Below are 18,877 nucleotides of genomic sequence, written 5' to 3'. Positions count from 1 at the left end.
TTTATTGAATATTTCTATTATTTTCACATGTAATTATTGAGGCTTATGCATTTATTTATTGCCATTTCAAGCTAAATGCTAACGTTGGCTAAGTTACCTGTGGTGCTGTGCAGCTCTCTTCCTCACGCCGTATTCTTTTAAAATATTTTTGAATACTCATATCTGCTGAGTAAATGCATGAAAAATTAGTAGTCTAACCTTAGCTAAAGTTAGTCTGTGTCATTCTAACTGCCATAGCCCGAAGAGAAAACAAATTATAATCTTTCTTATATTTAGCCAGGACAACTTTGCTGCATGTTGTACAACTACCAAAGTCAGAGAACAATTACACAATATGGAGAAAAGGACTTGCTTTATCTGGTCTGTGCTTGTAAAATATCCACCGTGTCCGTGTCTTCTAATGTAATACCAGAGAACGTCTCTCTCTCTCTGTGTTTCTCTGCAGAGCATGTGCAATTGTCAGTTGACCCTTCTCGCGATAGCAGAACAAACAGGTACAGGAGGGGTAGAGCGAGGGGAGATTGTCCACTAGTTAATCGATCGCGAAAGGCGTCGTTCTCTCGGATGGATAAAAAAAAATAAAAATAAAAATGCTAAAATGGGTCGCCAAATATACTTTGGCCGTTAATATACCTGGGCAGCCCGCCCAAGTAAAGTTATGTTGGAGAGGAGGTGTCCATACCCCATGTAAGGCAGCACGATAAGACTGGTGATGAGAACAATGAGTCGCAACACTGAGCTGGGTGCGAGGACGAAGGTCTTCTTCAGGGTCATCAGCCAGCCAGTTAGGTGCGCCCGGATGGTCACTGCAGACAGAAGGCAGGGCAACCAGGTCAGAGTGTGGTCACTGCCGGGGAAGTGAGAGTTTAATAAAAATTAAATGGTCTGAACCCAGCGGTCTTAGAAATTAATGCCCTTGTTTATCATCCAGCACTCTGAATACCAAACACAAATGACACCAATCACTAAAACTGCTCACTTAACCAACATGTAAAATAATTTAAAAAAAATTATTTAAATTAAAAATTATTATTAAAGATATTACTTTGATTAAATCACCAAATTCGTTGATAGGAAATTAGCAGTCTGGTGGATCAACCTTTGCCAGAAATATGCGATCACAACTGGAATAAATTAAAAAGGGTTATTGAGCAGTTACACTAAGACAAAGACAAAATTCAGAGTCTGGGCTACAGACCTGGTGCACTACCTTAACATACACTAAATTATATAAAGACATTAACGAAACAAGAACATGGATGGATCACGGAATGGATGAATGAATGCGTGAAGAGAAAATTACCAGTCAATTGTTTACCTCTCCCAAGGAAGAACACAGGAACCACTCACAATAGCAGCAAAACTCCAAAAGGAAAAATCCAAAAATTTGCAGGAGAAACTGAGCAGATTGGATGGACCGCAAGCAAAAACTGAACCAAGCTGTGCAGACAAGAACTGAGCATACTGGATGACTGAGCAGTATGACTGAGCGTAAGGCTGAGCATCTATCTGAGCATTGAGGCCTGTTCTAGGCCTGACTTAAGAAGAAGCTCTCTCCACCTCCCTAACCCACACATAATTAATTTTATGGTGGGGGGGTGCCTGGAAGTTTCTTCCAGACTTAATTTTGTGCTTTAGATCCAAACATCTGGAAATACCAAATATATTTTTGAGATGATCGTCACGTCATTGAAGTACCACAGAGCACAACACAGAACCTTGTTGGTGTGGTTGCCTGAAAGGCACCGCCTACACTGTTCGAGCTACAGACACCAAACCAACACCAAATCACCAGCTTGTTCACCATTGGTGTGCTTGTTACAGGTAAGACAGAGAGGAGCGCTGTGTGCTGGAACAAAACCCCTCAATCCTGCTGTCACATGAATGAGAGGCATTTCAAGATGCCCCAGTTCTATGTCTACCCAGAATGAGAATGCTGAAGCCTACAGGGAACCCAGCAACAGTACACAGAAAAGCTATCTTTGTATGTTTACTTTTAATCATAAGCATGTTCTGCCACTGCTTTTTGTCTAACTGCATAATGCTAAAGCACAAAATGTCTCTGTCCTGACATTACAGAGTGTGATATTTGGACAGTGTGTGATACTTGGAGACAGATGATGAAATGTATATCTTAAACAATTATTTCCAGAGAGAAGGTCCTGAAAAATGCCATATTTGGCACCAGGGGAAGGCCCAGGCTGTTGTGTACAGAGGGGTGCCGTGGCAGGCCGAGCGCCCTGGCATCTTACCAGGCAGCGCAAAGAAGGAAAAGATGCGCAGTGGGGTGACACAGAGCTTGGCGAAGGAAAGGTCCACCCCGATGATATCCACCAGGATCTTCTCAGATGTGTGAGGGGTCCAGAAGACCATGAAACACAGCTGTGTCAAATGAAAAACAAACACAAAGCTAACCACGTGAGACTCCTCTTTTTTCACAACGAGCACCAGACAGCAGTATATGCTGAGAACTATCAGAGAGCGTTGTAGTATTTTGATCATGAACATGCATCTGAACAAATCTACATTCATACAGTCCTGCATCTCACAGGGTCAAACAGTCACGACTGAAAACACTTTTTACAGACTGCATTTGGTATAAATTATGGAGAAGCATTTAGATTACTGAATGTGGGGAAAGGGGGAGCCAGTATAAGTGGCATACTGTATAACTGAAGGTAGAAGTTATGAAGAATACTATAATCTGAAGTGTCTTATATTTTTACGACAGTGGAGAAAATGTTAAAATGCTATTCAGTTGCTAATCAGTCTGCCAGTGTACATAATGAACATAATTAGATAGAAATGAACAGAAAGTCCAGAATTCAGGATTTGTTAGGGTTATGGGAGATCACTGCATAGCAATGTAGAAACTCTAGTTATTCTGTAACAATATTTTCTCTCTGGTACCCAATCCAATACAAAAGCCTCTGGTCAGAAGTGTGAAAGATTCCCAACAAACTCATTAACACACAGAGGCTCAAACTCATCTGCACAGCCCTCCAGATTTTCACCAAAGTGTTTCTTAGATAATTCACTTTCACACTGATCAAAAACCCTAACAATCTCTGTAGGAAATGCAAAACAACCATCAAACATATGAGGCACTAAGAGGCACACATTCAAATCAACCTCAAAATCACTACAAAAAGGTTATTTTTTACTCTGATCTATGCACCTTCCTCCTCTAGGGAGAATGTGATGATACAAATTAGAGAAATGTTATCACATTAAGGGTAACAATGAACAAAACACTTTTCAAGACTTGTGTTCTGGCCTTCTCAAGAAGGATCAAAGGAGAACATTAAAGTAGATTTTTATTTGGTATAGTAATCTTATGTATATACACACATGTGTATGCAAAAGAATACTTGGAATAAAAGAATAATAAGAACTAATTTGGTTAATTAAGCCATATCCAATGACTTTCTTTTAATGTTAGTATCATTGGAATCCAACTTGTAATACGTTCAACTTAACAAGTTTATTCCAAAGCAGAAAAAGAGAAGTGGACTGCCCTGAGCAGAGAGCCAAGACATGCTTCAAAGCATTTACCATGCAGTCACAACCAGGATAAAGGTTGAGAGAGAGGAGCACCTGGCCAGAATTTCATCAGATTACAGGTGGCTTTACCATGAGTCGAAACAGCCATTCCAACTGACATTCCCCCCACTCTACTCCTGGTCTCAGATCACATGACCAAGAATGAAAGACCAGTGTATCACCGGTCAGAATCAACAGACTAACCAGTGTGAAAAGCTGTCATATGAAATGTCCTTGCCAGCCCTTAAAAGGGTGGCCTTTGACATCGTTTACAGAGTTCTGCAAAGTCATGCTAGTAATGTGAACTTGCAGTGAATAAAAGAAGAAAATGAGTGTGAAGGACTCAAAAAGTTACTATTAAGACTCATGTGTAGTACCCTTTTTCTACAGTGGTGCACAAAACAGGAGTAGATTTTGTTCTTAATTTGCAAATGATGTGTGCATTGCACTGGCATTACAAAGCTGATTGGCGAGAAGTGAATTTCATTTGGTTGTCTCCGTAGCTGGGCTGCTCCATTATACCTGGAGAGGGATAGATTTTGTAAATTTAAGGGTTGTATATGACCTGCTGTTTATTAAATTAAGCCTTGATACATATAAACAGATTAATGCAGAAACCATAATAGGAGTGCAGTGAGCACCCCGTGCAACACTACATGCAATACTGCATATCCAAAGCTGACTAACACTGCTTGGTTTCTCAGCACATTACTTGCCCAGAAATGCATGCAAAGCCCTGTGATGGTTGGTTCACAGCATATATTGCAATAGGCGAGTCCTGTTACAAGACCCACAACTCAGTGAATTATCCAAACTCCAAATGTTTTCAGCTTTGTTCCAAAACAGGTTCAGTGTTCATGTTCAGGTTCATTCACCAAATGTGTTTATCACAGTTTTTTCACATTTGTTTTTCTGCTAATCTGTTTGACAGTGTTTTCACATACTGTATGTTCACATTTGGTATTTGGGGCACAGGTCAGGCTTGGCATCAGTCCTGCCCCTGAATCCCACATCTGGCAGTGTGCAGTGTGTGCCCACCAATCAGCACTGCACTCGTAACTGTTCTTCCTGTTATTCTGCAGTGCACAAATTGTTCCAACCTCCTTCCAAGTTGCTCCTTTGTGTGTGTGTGTGTGTGTGTGTGCTTTTGCTGTGTTTTTGGTTCGAACTAAAAACATGGGCTATGCATGGACGAGTGTGCACCTGTAGACAACCAAACAACCAACACAGCAGATCTTTTCATTGTGCAGCTCCCAACAATGACAGTCATCCTTCCATCCCCACTGTTATTTGAGAAAGCAAAAACAAAGCTTTAAGGCTGTATAAAAGTATGTGCCAAGACACACCTTGATAAACTTGTGATGTGTAGGTATGTGGCTAGGTATGTATGGCTGCACAGATACACGTTGTGCAATTCCATTTCGTCTAAAAATCATTTTGCAGTCAACTCCTTACCCATTTTTTGTTTTTTTTAATCTGTATTTGCTTTTCACACTTTCTATGAAGTCATTTAATGCTTGTTTCTGAACGGCTGGTATTTTGCAAACCAGCAAACTCACATAGATACACACAGTGAACCTCAGTGACAGTAACAGTTAGCATAGACTCAGTTAGCCTTCTTTACTTTTTAGTCACAATATTATCAGAATTCCTGAAAAAAAGATCATGTAGAATGAATTTATCTAGAATAAATCTAGAATGAAATGACACACTGTTACATAGTTGAATTGCTTACAAATAGCAGAATGTAATGAGAAAATTAAATGAGGTCAAATGGAATGTAATCTTTAAAAGAATATTTTACTGCATGTACCTTTGATATATGCATAATAAAAATTGCATGCATTTAATGTATTTATTTTCCAGATGTTGTCCTTTATATTTATTGATTAAATGCTAAGGTGCTTACGACTGAACTCTGTGCACCACCACTGAATGTGGCCTTCCCAAAAATATCTAGACCTCTAGTTCACAGCTGGGACCACATGACGCTGTAAACTAGACACTCTTCAATGTCAGGTTCCAAAAATAGCTTCCGACACCTGTTTGCCCTTGTGAAGGAAAAAAAAATCATGATTTACAATTCCCTTCTGTCCTCTTTCTGCATGGTTTCAGCTTCTGTGTTCAAACTACACCATGTGCAAAATTACACCTTTTGAAATATTTGTCTTTACCCATAGATAAATAATTTGTGACACAAATTCATATCTGGTTAAGGTGGTCCTTACAACCTTGTCCACCTAGCTATAGATATTACCCTTTGTCAGCTTCAAGCCAAAGGAGCTGTTCCTATATCTCACATCTCTTTCATTATGTATGTATACAGTGTGCAAAATACCCAGTGGCAATCGGGGGGCCCCCCTATCCATACCTGCCAACATTTAGGTTTCAAAATACGGGAGGGGGGCGGGGGGTCGATAGTAAATAAATAAGTAAATGAATAATTGTATGTAGTCTGTGGATTGTGTGTGTAGATTGTGTTTCATAGACAATATGGCAACTTGGATAACGTTAGACAAAAATACAAAACTTGTGGATCCATGTATGGCGATTATTCATAATAAAGTCTGCCATGCAAATTACGGGAGTTTCCCGGGAGAAACAACAAATACTCTATGGGATACTCTATGACTTAGCAATTTGAAAAAATATGTGCTTAGTGCCTAACGGAAATAAATGTCATTGTTTTATTCACTGAAGTCTTGTCACTAAATCATTGGATGAAGAATGTGCTTTATTTTATGAAAACATGCGCACGTCTTTTGACCACAACTTTTGAATCAATTCAATGAAAAGCAAATACATTATTTTGTGTTTATTTTTCATACAAAGTGGGATGTAATGTCAACCCCATTTTAGAGACATTGCAGAAATTTGCTGTGATTTCAAAACTGAATTACTCGACAATGCTTTGTCAACGCAGAGAAACAACTAGCATCATTGGAAAGGGTAGGTTCTGCTGTTTATTTTGATATGCAGTATGTTGTGAAGTGATAGGGACTTCATGACTTATTCAACCAAGAAACAGGAGTGTGAAAATGGGTGAAGAAATTAGTAAAGATATTACTTTGCAGAAGTTTCATCTGTCTTCATAACGTGATTACTTCGGTATGTACAAATATGTGACTAGCATCATTACAATGCTCCGCTTCCGCTCTTTCTTGCGATATGTGTTCCATATCTATGCAATGACGAGTTCATGAGTAATTCAAACAAGAGTAGTGAGTGTGGAGATGGAGGCAGAGCTGTATGCAGATTGTAACTATGATTAAATCTGATGTAAATTCAAAATTATTTTTCTCGCCAACACTTCGTCGCATAGACAACCAACTAGCATCGTTAGCGATGAATACTTTGTGAGCAATTCAACCGAGAAAAAGGGATGTGAATTTGAATTTCAGATTTAAAGACATTTTTAGTGACAATTGCAAGTGACAAATAATTTTTTAAAGATTTTTCCAGAGACCCCCTAAAATTTTGCTGTTGAGTTTTTCAGGGGGTCTCAAGTGTCAAAGGGTCTCGGACCCCCCGAGACCCCCCGTATTACGCACCCTGTATATATACACATAAGCCCTTTCCTTATTTACATTATTAAGAGGTTGCCCAGCCCACTAAGACATTAAAGCATCCCAGCCACTGATGAGGTCCCATAGGAGTAAATGTCTTGTAGCATTTTATAGCAGAACATTAGCTGTAGTACATCAAACATGCATGTGCTTGTTGAACCTAAGAGGAGAAAATCAAGTTTTCATTGCCAAACTTTTCTGAGGCATATACTGTGCTACTGTGATTATCAATAGCAGACAGCACCTTCTATTGAATGTTACGTTGTCATTGCCCACAGTCCACTGTGACATCTGCAATTGCAATAGCTTTCCCAGTGAAGGACTATTTTGCATTTCCATGTTCTCACCATACGCATATTTAACGATATGACTCAAATCTAATGGTCTGAGCTGCTAATTCAAGACAACAAGTAACATGTTGAAGCTTTTGATCTTATTTGGAATTCATGACCTGAACTAGTTTGCTGCATCAGATGCTACTTTTTGAAACATGATGTGTGATTCAGAGGAGTTACAGTGCAGTGGTCTGTGGTCTCCTTGTCACTGCCAGAAGTCCAGTTCCACACTTCCAGAATAACAAATTAAACTGTCATCTCTGTCCACTACCTTACCAGGTACTGAAATGAAAGTAGGTCAAACTGTAATTTAATGGCTAGCTTGACACCATAATATACCAGGCTTGTTTTGAACAGGATTTCAAACATGCCTTCACTTGTTGAACCTCAAACCAGCAGGGGTGCTTGCTTGTATAAGTCAAGCTCTTTCAGCTCTCTCTACCCAACATTTCTGGCATACACATTATGATGACTAGGGCCTATTAATTCTGACTGCAAAATGCTTGATCCTTTAAATGTATGCAGGTGTTTTTTTTTTTTTTTTTTTTTTCAATAGTTCTGTTTCTTACACATTTTCTGTCTTATGCACCATATATTTTGAAAAATATGAAAAAGTCTTACCGTAATCGACAGTGCCATGCACACAAAGGTGAACTTCTTGATGTGTGACTTGGTAACTACAGTGCCACTGTTCAGCTTGTTGCTGGGGTTGTTCTTAAAAGGAAACAACAACAATTGATGAACAGTTGAGAACTGATGATGATGACAAGTGAAATAGCAGTTATCAGTCAGCTGGAAAAAATACATTGGGGATTTAGTCTAACTGTTGTTACAGCACCTTTTCCTTACAGTTTTTATAATTACAACATACCATCTTCCATATTCCCAATGCCCACAGACCTGGTGATGTTGTCTAATTATGTAAAAACCCTGTGTTTGTAAAATCTCTATCTGATAATCAAAGTGGTGGCCATAGTGGTGACACTGAGGGCTCCTTTGTTTCATTCATGGATATTTACTTCCAGATTGATCATACTGGTGAATTACTTCATGATGCTGTACTTAATCAACTTAATGCATCCATGGGCATTGGTAAGAAGACATTCTGTATCCTCCTGAAAAATATGAAGTCTGAAAATTTTACTTTTGAGTTGAAAGAGATGTGCAACTGCTTTAAAATGTGGCAGTGCTACCTTCTGCTAAACCATATAACAACCCCAAACTGACAAATTAAAAGTATTTCTGCACTATAGTGTGACAAATAAAGTTATCTTTCTTCAAATAGAAAGAAAACTCTTAATGCCAAGGTCTGTGTCTGCAAATGGCTTTAGAACATAACCTCAGTACAATTTTCAGAATTCAGTTTAACTCTGAATGAGAGCAGCCCACACTTCCTGAGTATCACTTCAGTGTAAACACAATGTATATGATCTAGTATATGCTGAAGTTATTAAACAGCCACAGCTCTTAATGACTCCTGTGATGTGAATTTAAAATATTTCTGACAAAACACAAGCCCTGCCAAGGAGAGACCAACTTCCCCATGGAAATGCCAAAGCCATGACAAAGTCTGTGATTTAGCCTACTATGTGCCACTGTGTGACAGGAGAGCTGGCACAGTTTCACATCAGAAATGATGCAGCGAAAACCTTAGCCTGCAAAACAAACCTGGAATGAAGTGCTATAGGAAAATTAAATGCAATCCCCTCAATGTTTTCTTTTATATAGGTATAGAGTGTCTCGGAACAGTGACTGTTGCTAACTCTAGTGATATGTGACATTTGGGTTTAATGACAGATTCTCTCTAAGAAAGAGCTTTTCACTGTGCTTTCTGTATTTTCATTGGTGAATTTGCACCTAAAGCAAAAATACAGCAAAGGTCAGCATACTGGTTAATGTTCACAGGAATTCTGTTCACAAATCTCCATATCGGAAAGATGCAAAAGCAAAAACCTTCACATTGGATGAAAGTAAAAATGGGAAACAAAAATTCTGGTTTAATACAAATATGGGTACCGTTTTGCATAACTGGCAGCAGGACGTTGTGGAGTCTCTTTTGTCTTGCAATTAATCAGGCAGCTTGGTTTGGACATTCTGCACATAATGTACGTTCTACATGTACATCTTGTGTTTTTTGGGAACATGAGATGTTCTAACCCTTTAAGTAATCCAGCATGGTTCTCACTGCGTGTGCGCCCATGTGCCTCTTGTTACCCAACCAGATGGGGAGCAGCAGAGTACACTGAACAGCATAGCTTGCTGCGCACTGTTTGACAGGCCTGTCCACTCCTGGGCTTTGCAGAATGACTGTTACACCATCACTTACCTTGTCGAACGCAGGGTAGACTGCACGCAGCTCTGTCAGCCAACCATACGGCATGTGACCCACAGGGTAGGTTGCTGTCAGGACCGCGACAGCCTGCAAACACAAAGAACACAGTCAAAGACCAAGAGACTGCACTAGCGCAGGCTTTCCACTGATGCCATTCCTCTAACTTCCATCCTAATTGGTGCAATCCCCAATGAAATCCCCTTATATCAAAGTCAGTGTGAGGGTTTCAGCTGTAACTGATTCTCGAAATGACCAACAGCCAGCTTCATAACTTCCTGTCAGGGTTCCTGGCTGCTGCTTCCTGGGACAGCCGCTGAATGGCTTCACTTCCTGTTTATTCCCTGTCTCATTTAGTTAATGTGTTCCACCTGTGTTGATAAGCAATTGTTGTCACCTGTGTTTTCTTTTCTTTGAGCCCTGCCCCTTCCCTTCCTTGTTTGTCAGTCTTGAGTTGCCATGCTTTGAATATTCACTCTGTGCCAAGCCTGTGTTTGCGGCTCAAGTCCTCAGTAAAGAAAGCTTTGTCTTTGAAAACTGCTGTCCTTTGAACCTGCTGTCCTGAGTCATCTCTGCATTTGAATTCACCCTGTTACTTGTAACAGTCAGCCCTCATTCGGTGGTATTAACCATGTGCTAATTCCATTGCCATTTCTTTTGGCAGTGTAAAGCTCTTTCTGGCAGCAGGTGTAAAACAATACACAAGCTCATTTTTAAATAAATGTATGTGTGGAGACATGTACCTACACAAGGACAAAGCCACACTGTATGAAAGGAGAGCTCCATGCACAAGCCTATCAATTCAAGTGTACTTAGATCCTAGTAACAGAGTGTAATCATTCCCCTCTGAGTACATTTGACTCAACCCAGAGACCAAATGATATAAAGTATAAAATGAGATGATCTAATTGTACAATGCCTATTAAAGACACATTGATACTGACTGAAAGTGTAAACTTCAAATCTGATATATCCTCCATGGCAATGTCAATTGTTTCCATTCAATGATAAATAAGACAAAGGTCAAATATTACAATTTTGTGCTCAGTATCAGACCACTGTTAAAAACGTATTAGTAGCACACATTAAATTTCATTCATGAAAACAGCATAATTTAATTGATTCAGAATAAAATATTAAGTTCAAATGCATAAGGAAAAAGTCATACACCAAATCCAGGATTTGGCTTTATATTTGGCTGAATACCTCTTTTTTATGAGGGTTTGGGTTATGATTCAGTGAGCCAAACCCAAATATAAGTCTCTGAAGCATTAAGGCCCACCTGTTGGAAAATACAACGCCAGGACCCATGATGGCTATTTTCTGCCTACAGTCTACAAGAGAGGGTTCTGTCACTGCAGAATGGAAAACAAATACTCAGAAGAAGTTGTGAAAATATCTCCAAAGACAGATGTCCTAGAAACATGATGTGCTTTACATGATGCAGAATTTTCAGGCATAAAAACAAGAAACAGTATCCCTTATTAAAACACCTATATCTGTGGAATACTCAGCAACATGATAACGGTGGGGGATATTCCTCTACAATTGACACAGAAATGCCACAGAACTCTCAGACACAGAGAGGAAGTAATACAAAATACAACATGTGGAACTTCAGACATCAAAAAGCGTTTTGGGCTGAAAATGGCTACACCTTGGCAAAATGATGAAAATACAAATACAGCCTTATCCTTTTGCTAAGCATGTCTGGTGCACATGACTATTACTACTTTAACTCCCTGTACCAAGTATAAAATCCCAGTTGACAAAATTAATTCCTGATTGTGCTAGGAAGTAATGAAATAAGATGTAGAGTCCATCTGAAAAACTGACTTACTTGACAAAGTCAGCATAATGCATGCACATAGAGTATAATGGCCTTGTATCAGTCTTGCATGAGTATGAATGCACACAGGATTGGTGATTATAATTACAGTGTTAGGAATCTGACAGAAAGCAAGTAAGACAGTAAATCTGTGAAAATGAATATTTGTTTTTAATTTTTGGCAGTGCTCAGTATTTCACTCTTTACCCAGCTGAATGTTCTATGGTGGATTTAATCTTAAACTGAAACAAAGCTTGTGTGAGCAAATCATACGTTTTGTTCCTAGGCCCACAGTTCAGCACTGTGTAGTAGACCTGCAGTAAAATGACCAACATTACATAATTTTAGAATGAATTTTCATGCTTACGCAACCATTCTTACGATCTGGCTCATGCAGGAGCACTTAAGTGAAGTAAATGCAATCCCATGATTTCATACATAACCAACAGCTATTATTTCACACTACAATCACACAGTGCACCATAGTGAAGCCGGTGCTCATTGGAGGGTAGCTGCAGCTCCACTGATATCATTCGAGCAGCACAAAGGCACCTGACCAATTGCAGGGTGCATGAGAGCAGTAAGATGAGGAAGTCCTGACCAACTTACCCCCCCGCCCATTGCCAATGGAACAAAGCGAATTTGTTCTATTACTGTGGCATCCAGGTCAGCAACAGCAAATGACATGGGCAGTTTTGAATCCAGACTGTAAGGGTCAGCCTGCACTCAAAGAAAATGCCTTTGCAGCTGTGCCACTTGGGACCCTTATAATATATGAATGTGACCACAACTGAGCCATCTATTATCAATGACATCATTATACTCATGCTATGGCAAGGCTGTCAGATGTGGGCATATTTTCTTGTTATACATACAGTATGTAATATCAACATGGCTATAATTGAGATACACTATACGGACAAAAGTAGTTGGCCACACCTGTTTTTCAGGGTTTGGGCTAGGCCCCTTATCTCCAGTGAAGGGCAATTTTAATGCTTCAGCATACCAAGACATTTTGGACAATGTTATGCTTCCAACTTTGTGGCAACAGTTTGGGGAAGGCCCTTTTCTATTCCAACTTGACTGCCAGTGCCCCCTGACCTCAACCCCATCGAGCACCTTTGGGACGAACTGGAATGGAGATTGCAAGCCAGGCCTTCTCGTCCAACATCAGTGCCTGACCTCATAAATGCTCTACAGAATGAATGGGCACAAATTCCCGCAGAAACACTCCAAAATGTTGTGGAAAGCCTTCCAAAAAGAGTGGAAGCTGTTATAGCTGCAAAAGGGGGACCAACTCCATATTTAAGTATATGTATTTGAATACAATGTCATTACAATGTAATTGTCAGGCGTCCGAATACTTTTGTCCATATAGTGTATATTAGGCAACAGTTTCTAATCTGGTGGCTCTTGACACCAAGGGATGATTAATAGAAGTTCTTTGTCAGCACACTGTGTTAGATGTACAACCTTGACCACAAGAGTGCGGAAGGGTGCGTGGGGACACTTGCCTCAGTGGCGGCCACGCTCCCCTTGAGGTCCCGGGAAACAAAGAGGTTGACGATGGGCCTGCTTATGCGCTGGGTGGCTAGAATGAGGGCCAGGGGCCACCAGAAGCTCAGCATCTTCTTGATGGTGGCATCCCCCTGGAACACAGTGGCGGGACAGTGAGCAGGTACTGACTGCCAACACAGGCAATACTGTGCTCCCTTCTGCTTGTTTACCGGCCATCTTGGCTCCACAATAATGATTTCTGACAAGCTGTCACCATATCAAACAACCCAGCTTATCAAGAATTCTCAACTCAAGAATTTTGTTATCTGCAAGCATGGTGGATGGGGGTGCCTGGACTTAACTATTACCTTTAATTATTGTTAAAAAATCTAAACTTACAGACCTAGTTCTCATTCACTCAATCTTACTCTTCAGAGCTAAAACATAGATTACCTGTTTGTTTGTTCCATAATTCTTTAAAGTGGCAGAGATAGATCATTTGTCATTGCTGCTTTAAGAGGATAATGAGTAATGAGTGATTGTTGTTCTGCTAACAGTAGTTGTGCCAACAAGTCTGTGTCAATCACTCAATGCCATAACAACTGGGGATCCCTGACGTCTATGGACACTTGTTGTGCCAATTACCACAGTTATAAATGTCATATTTGTTTCTCCTTGTTTGCATGTATAGCAAACATGGCCTGATACATGAAACACTTAAGATGGAGTCGAACCAAACGAAACCTTTGACCCATCTGTTGATCAGCTGAATGTCTGTTGCAGGGCAAAGGATCATTCCAAGTTTAACTCAAATCGTTCCACTTTCAGCTATTCCTGACACTTTCTAATTATAGGCATTTTTTTATTCTTTCTAGTGAAGAGAATTGCTAAATGTGCTGAGTGAACACCCAGATTAACTTAGCCCTGGTGCATACCCCCAGTTCAGGCCCACTGGAGTCTGGGATGATGTCATGGATATAGTGGTAGTAGCCCAAGCCCACAATGGTGAAGCGCACCAGGGCACCCAGGTATAGGGACAGGATAGGGATGAGCAGCGGCTCCAAGCACTCCAGGTGACTGTGGAGCAAAATGGCCACAAACACAATCTGCAAAAGGAGGGGAGAGTCATTAAAATTACAGCACCATTCAAGCAAATTTTACAGTTCCCAGTTCCCAGTTCAGCTCTAACAACTGCTGTTTTATGCACGCTGCTGAAAACACATGTACCACCTACAGCACTTACACACTGCTGTGCCGGATACAAGCTCTCTAGTCTGGGTATATCCAGCCAGGGAAATGATGAGCAAACTGTATTTGTGTCAGTAACTACCAGAGCTAATGGGAACAAGGCAATATTTGTTGTTACAAGTGGCTAGGCTATTGAACTGTTCAGCTCATACAAAAGACTGTCTCTCCAAATCACCCACTAACATTCTTATTATCAATCAAAAATTGTTTGAATCCATGCAGTTTCATTGATGGAAGGGAGTATTGCAGAAACAGTCATGAGTCCAACATGGATTTATCAGGATTCACACATCTGTGTACAGCTGTAGTAATGCATCTAGTTGGCGTTCGACATCGGTCCAGGATACGGATAAGTGTATCATTTCTTTACTTGTAGATAGTTTTTGTTATTTAGCTGTAGCTAACAAGTTTGTGATTGTGTGACCAGCTAGTTTATACCTCTCGTTAATTTGTCGATTTGTTAATTTGTCGATTTGTCACACCTGTACTTAGATATAGCCACCTGTGAGTCATTATTGCTTTGAACTAGGTAATTAACACTCGCAGGTATTTAACTCATTTAGTCAGAGGCTGCCGGTACGGCAGCCCCGTTGTCAATCCGCTCACCAGCTGCATTTCTGGCGCCGCTCTCCTTCTCCTCACTGAACTCACCACTCACTAAGCCATGTGCTTTCTCCCTATCCCTGTCCACTTCTCTTCTCCTTCCAGGCGATACAACCACCGCAGACACAACCTGGCCAGCCTGGTCCATCCCACTCTGTCCTCTTTGGAGGTACTCTCAGTGGCGGACGGACTCTGGAACTGCCAGTCATCAGTCCAGAAAGTGGATTTCATCACCACCTACGCTGAGACCAACTCCCTTCAGTTCTTGGCTCTCACTGAGACCTGGATCTCTCCTACCAACACTGCTACCCCTGCTGCCCTGTCTTCATTCTACTCCTTCACACACACACCACAGTCTTCAGGCAGAGGAGGGGGCACAGGTCTGCTAGTTTCTCTATCTTGGAGATACTGCCTTGTACCCCTCCAGAGCCTCTCTATCACCTCTTTTGAATTCCACGCAATAACTGTCTCTCATCCTGTCAAACTCACCATTGTCATTCTCTATCACCCCCAGGTCCACTTGGTCTCTTCATTGATGAAATGGACACGCCCCTGAGCTCCCACCTGGACACCCCGCTGATTCTCCTGGGCGACTTCAACATCCAACCTGAGAGCTCCTCATTGGCTAGCATGCTCTCACTCCTGCACTCCTTCTCCCTCACCCTCTCCCTGTCTCCTGCAACCCACAAAGCCGGTAACTAGCTCGACCTTGTGCCAATGAAGAACTGCGCCACATCCCACTTCACGGTGACTCCCCTCCATGTATCCGATCACTACTTTGTATCTTTCTCTCTCTCTCTCTCCCTGTCACTCTTGACTCCTCTGACAATCCCCACTACTACCATCAGGAGGAACCTCCACTCCCTTTCACACTCCACATTCACCTCCACTGTTCTCTCCTCCCTCCTTCCCCTCACCTCCTTCTCTAACATGTCTGCTAATACTGCTTGTGACGGAGTGCTGTCACTACGGTTGAGTATGTGCTCTGACTGCCATACCAACGAGCCTGGCTCTTTGGTGTCGCGGTCAAAGTTGCATGTTTGGTACCCTGTAGACCTGGGTTCAATGCTGGGTGGGGTGACTACTCTTGGCCTTCACTACAAATGGTGTCTGAAGTGGGATGGCTTGCCGTGAGGCCATTGGAGGTGTGCCCGGTGTGTGAGCCGTATGAGGGATCCCCAGGTTCGGTTGACCCCAGTGTGTGAGGGGCCCCAGAGATGGGTGAAGCACTGATGAGTGGGGCACCCTGGGATGGGAGAAGTACAGCAGGAGAATGCGTGAGGGATGCCATGGTGTGTGAAGCGCATGGGTGTGCTTCCCAAAGGGGAAGGCAGTGTGACAGAGTGCTGTCCCTATGGTTGAATATGCGCTTACTGAAGGAGTGGGCAGTGTGATGGAGTGCCGTCACTATGGTTGAGTATGCGCTCTGACTGCCATACCAACAAGCCTGGCCCTTTGGTGTCGCGGTCAAAGTTGCATGTTTGGTACCCCGTAGACCCGGGTTCAAGGCCGGGTGGGGTGACTGCTCTCGCCCTTCGCTGCACTGCTACAACCATTTTTAACACATGTCTGTCTCAGTCTCTAGATGCTCTCTGTCCCCCTATCTCCAGGACACCACGGCTGTCGCCCTCCTCCCCATGGTTGACCGACTCCCTCTGCTCCAATAGAGCTGCGCTGCGGGCCGCCGAGAGAAAGTGGAGGAAATCCAGATCCTCTGAAGATCTAGCATTCTACCACTCCCTACTGACAGCATTTACGACTGCAACAACAACAGCTAAGTCCTCATTTTTTCAAAACAAAATCAATGCCAACATCACTAACCCCCGCAATTTCTTCTCTACCTTTTCCACTCTCCTCTCCCCTCCTCCTCCCCCTCCCCTTCTCTTCTTTCTGCAGAAGACTTTAAGGTTGAGAAGAAGGTGTCCAGCATCTGGGACTCCTTCACTCCTCCATCTACAACCTCAACCACCAGAAAGGCATCCAGTCACCACCTGTCCTACTTCTCTACACTCAGCGATGCAGAAGTTCTTCAAGTCATCACAGCTCACCATGCTACAACCTGCCCTCTCGACCCCATTCTTTCCACCCTCCTCCAGTCTGTATCCAGTGAGATCGCTCCATATCTCTCCTCCATCATCAACTCATCTCTGACTACTGGTCTTGTTCCCACAGATCTTAAAAATGCTCTGGTTACTCCCCTGCTAAAAAAACCTACTGCTGACCCATCTGACATGAACAATTACCATCTAGTATCCCTCCTGCCATTTGTATCCAAATCCCTTGAACGAGCTGTACTTAACCAATTGTCTCCCTTTCTCCACAAGCACAACCTCCTGGATCCCCACCAGGCTGGGTTCAGACCCAGGCACTCAACCGAAACGGCACTCCTGGCGGTGACAGAGGCCCTCCACACAGCTAGAGCCTCCGACCTGTCTTCCGTCCTAATCCTCCTCGACCTCTCCACTGCATTTGACACTGTCAATCACCAGCTGCTCATCACTACACTCTCGGAGATTGTCATCTCTGGGACCGCCCTTTCCTGGTTCAGGTCCTACCTGACCGGTAGATCTTCCCAGGTCTACTGGAAAGGCTCCACCTCCACACTCACTCACCTCACTACAGGCATCCCCTAGGGCTCTGTATTGGGACCTCTCCTCTTCTCCATCTACACCAACTCACTTGGTTCGGTCATCAACTAAACTTTTCTTTTCCTCTCTCCACCCCCCTGGTCAGTGACAAGATCTCTGCATACCTGGCTGACATCTCCAGATTGATGGCCTCCAACCACCTCAAGCTTAATCTGGACAAGACTGATCTGCTGTTCATCCCGGCCAGGACCTCTCCTCTTCAAGAGCTCTCAGTTACTGTCGACGGCACCGCAGTAACTTCCTCCACTTCTGTGAAGAGCCTGGGTGTCACCCTCGACAACAGGCTGGACTTCACTGACTACATGTCCCAGACAACACGCTCCTGTCGATTCCTCCTCTTCAACATCAGGAGGATCTTTTTTGACCACCTATTACACCCAGTTGCTTGTCCAGGCCACTGTGCTCTCCCGCTTGGACTAATGCAACGCCCTCCTTGTAGGCCTCCCAGCCTGCATCATTCAGCCACTGCAGCTCATCCAAAACACAGCTGCTAGTCTGATCTACAATCTGATCTACAAGCTCTCCAGCGTCACCCCCCTACTGAGATCCCTCCACTGGCTCCCAATCGCAGCCAGGATCCGCTTCAAAACCTTGTCTCTCACCTTTTCTGCTGCAAGAAAGACTGCCCCGACCTACCTCCAGGACCTCCATCCTACCCTACACACCTGCTCGACAATTTCGCTCCGCTACATCCAGACGCCTCGCTACTCCCACAAACAGAATGAAAGGCCCACGCTCCTCACAACGACGTTTTTCCATCATCGCCCCCCAGTGGTGGAATGGACTCCCCACCACCCTGAGAACAACAACCTCACTCCAACCCTTCAGACATGGACTGAAGACACACCTCTGGACTGACACCCTTGCCATTTTTGACCTCGTAACTTTGACCTTGTAAATCTTAGATTCCTGACTTGTACTTGTAGTTTTATCTCCTACCATGTATTGTGCACGTTTTCGCCTAGGTAGTATAGCGGTACTTTACTGTACCTGTGATTGTATTCGACATATGTAATCCTAGATCAGATTAGTTCTGGCTCGCTACACCGACCATGCGCTCAGCTTTAGCACTATCTGCATTGTATGACCTGTACACATCTTGCCCTTGTGCCTGTCTGCCCACTATATGCACTTTTGTACATCACTTTGGATAAAAGCGTCTGCTAAATGAATAAATGTAAATGTAGTAATTAATTGATATATTAGATCAAATATTACATATGACTACACAAAGAATGTATATTGGTTAATGCAGAAAATTCAGATAATATCACCGCAAT

General features: G+C 42.5%; 1 protein-coding gene across 1 annotated transcript in view; it reads right to left on the bottom strand.

Annotated features, from left to right (window-relative positions):
• Positions 1–18,877, bottom strand: part of LOC118773711 (progressive ankylosis protein homolog B-like) — a 40,618-nt gene that overhangs the window by 5,190 nt on the left and 16,551 nt on the right. The window contains exons 5-10 of the mRNA XM_036522758.1: positions 14,034–14,204; positions 13,116–13,250; positions 9,771–9,863; positions 8,066–8,158; positions 2,253–2,382; positions 683–806 (exon numbers count right to left, since the gene is read on the bottom strand). Of these exons, the coding sequence (XP_036378651.1) occupies positions 683–806; positions 2,253–2,382; positions 8,066–8,158; positions 9,771–9,863; positions 13,116–13,250; positions 14,034–14,204 (746 nt within the window). The remainder of the gene's footprint in view (positions 1–682; positions 807–2,252; positions 2,383–8,065; positions 8,159–9,770; positions 9,864–13,115; positions 13,251–14,033; positions 14,205–18,877) is intronic.

The sequence above is a fragment of the Megalops cyprinoides genome, chromosome 2 (genome assembly GCF_013368585.1).
Source record: "Megalops cyprinoides isolate fMegCyp1 chromosome 2, fMegCyp1.pri, whole genome shotgun sequence".
Classification (NCBI taxonomy): Eukaryota; Metazoa; Chordata; class Actinopteri; order Elopiformes; family Megalopidae; genus Megalops; species Megalops cyprinoides.
Note: the sequence above shows the minus strand (reverse complement) of the source record. Positions and strands in the feature narration are given on the sequence as shown.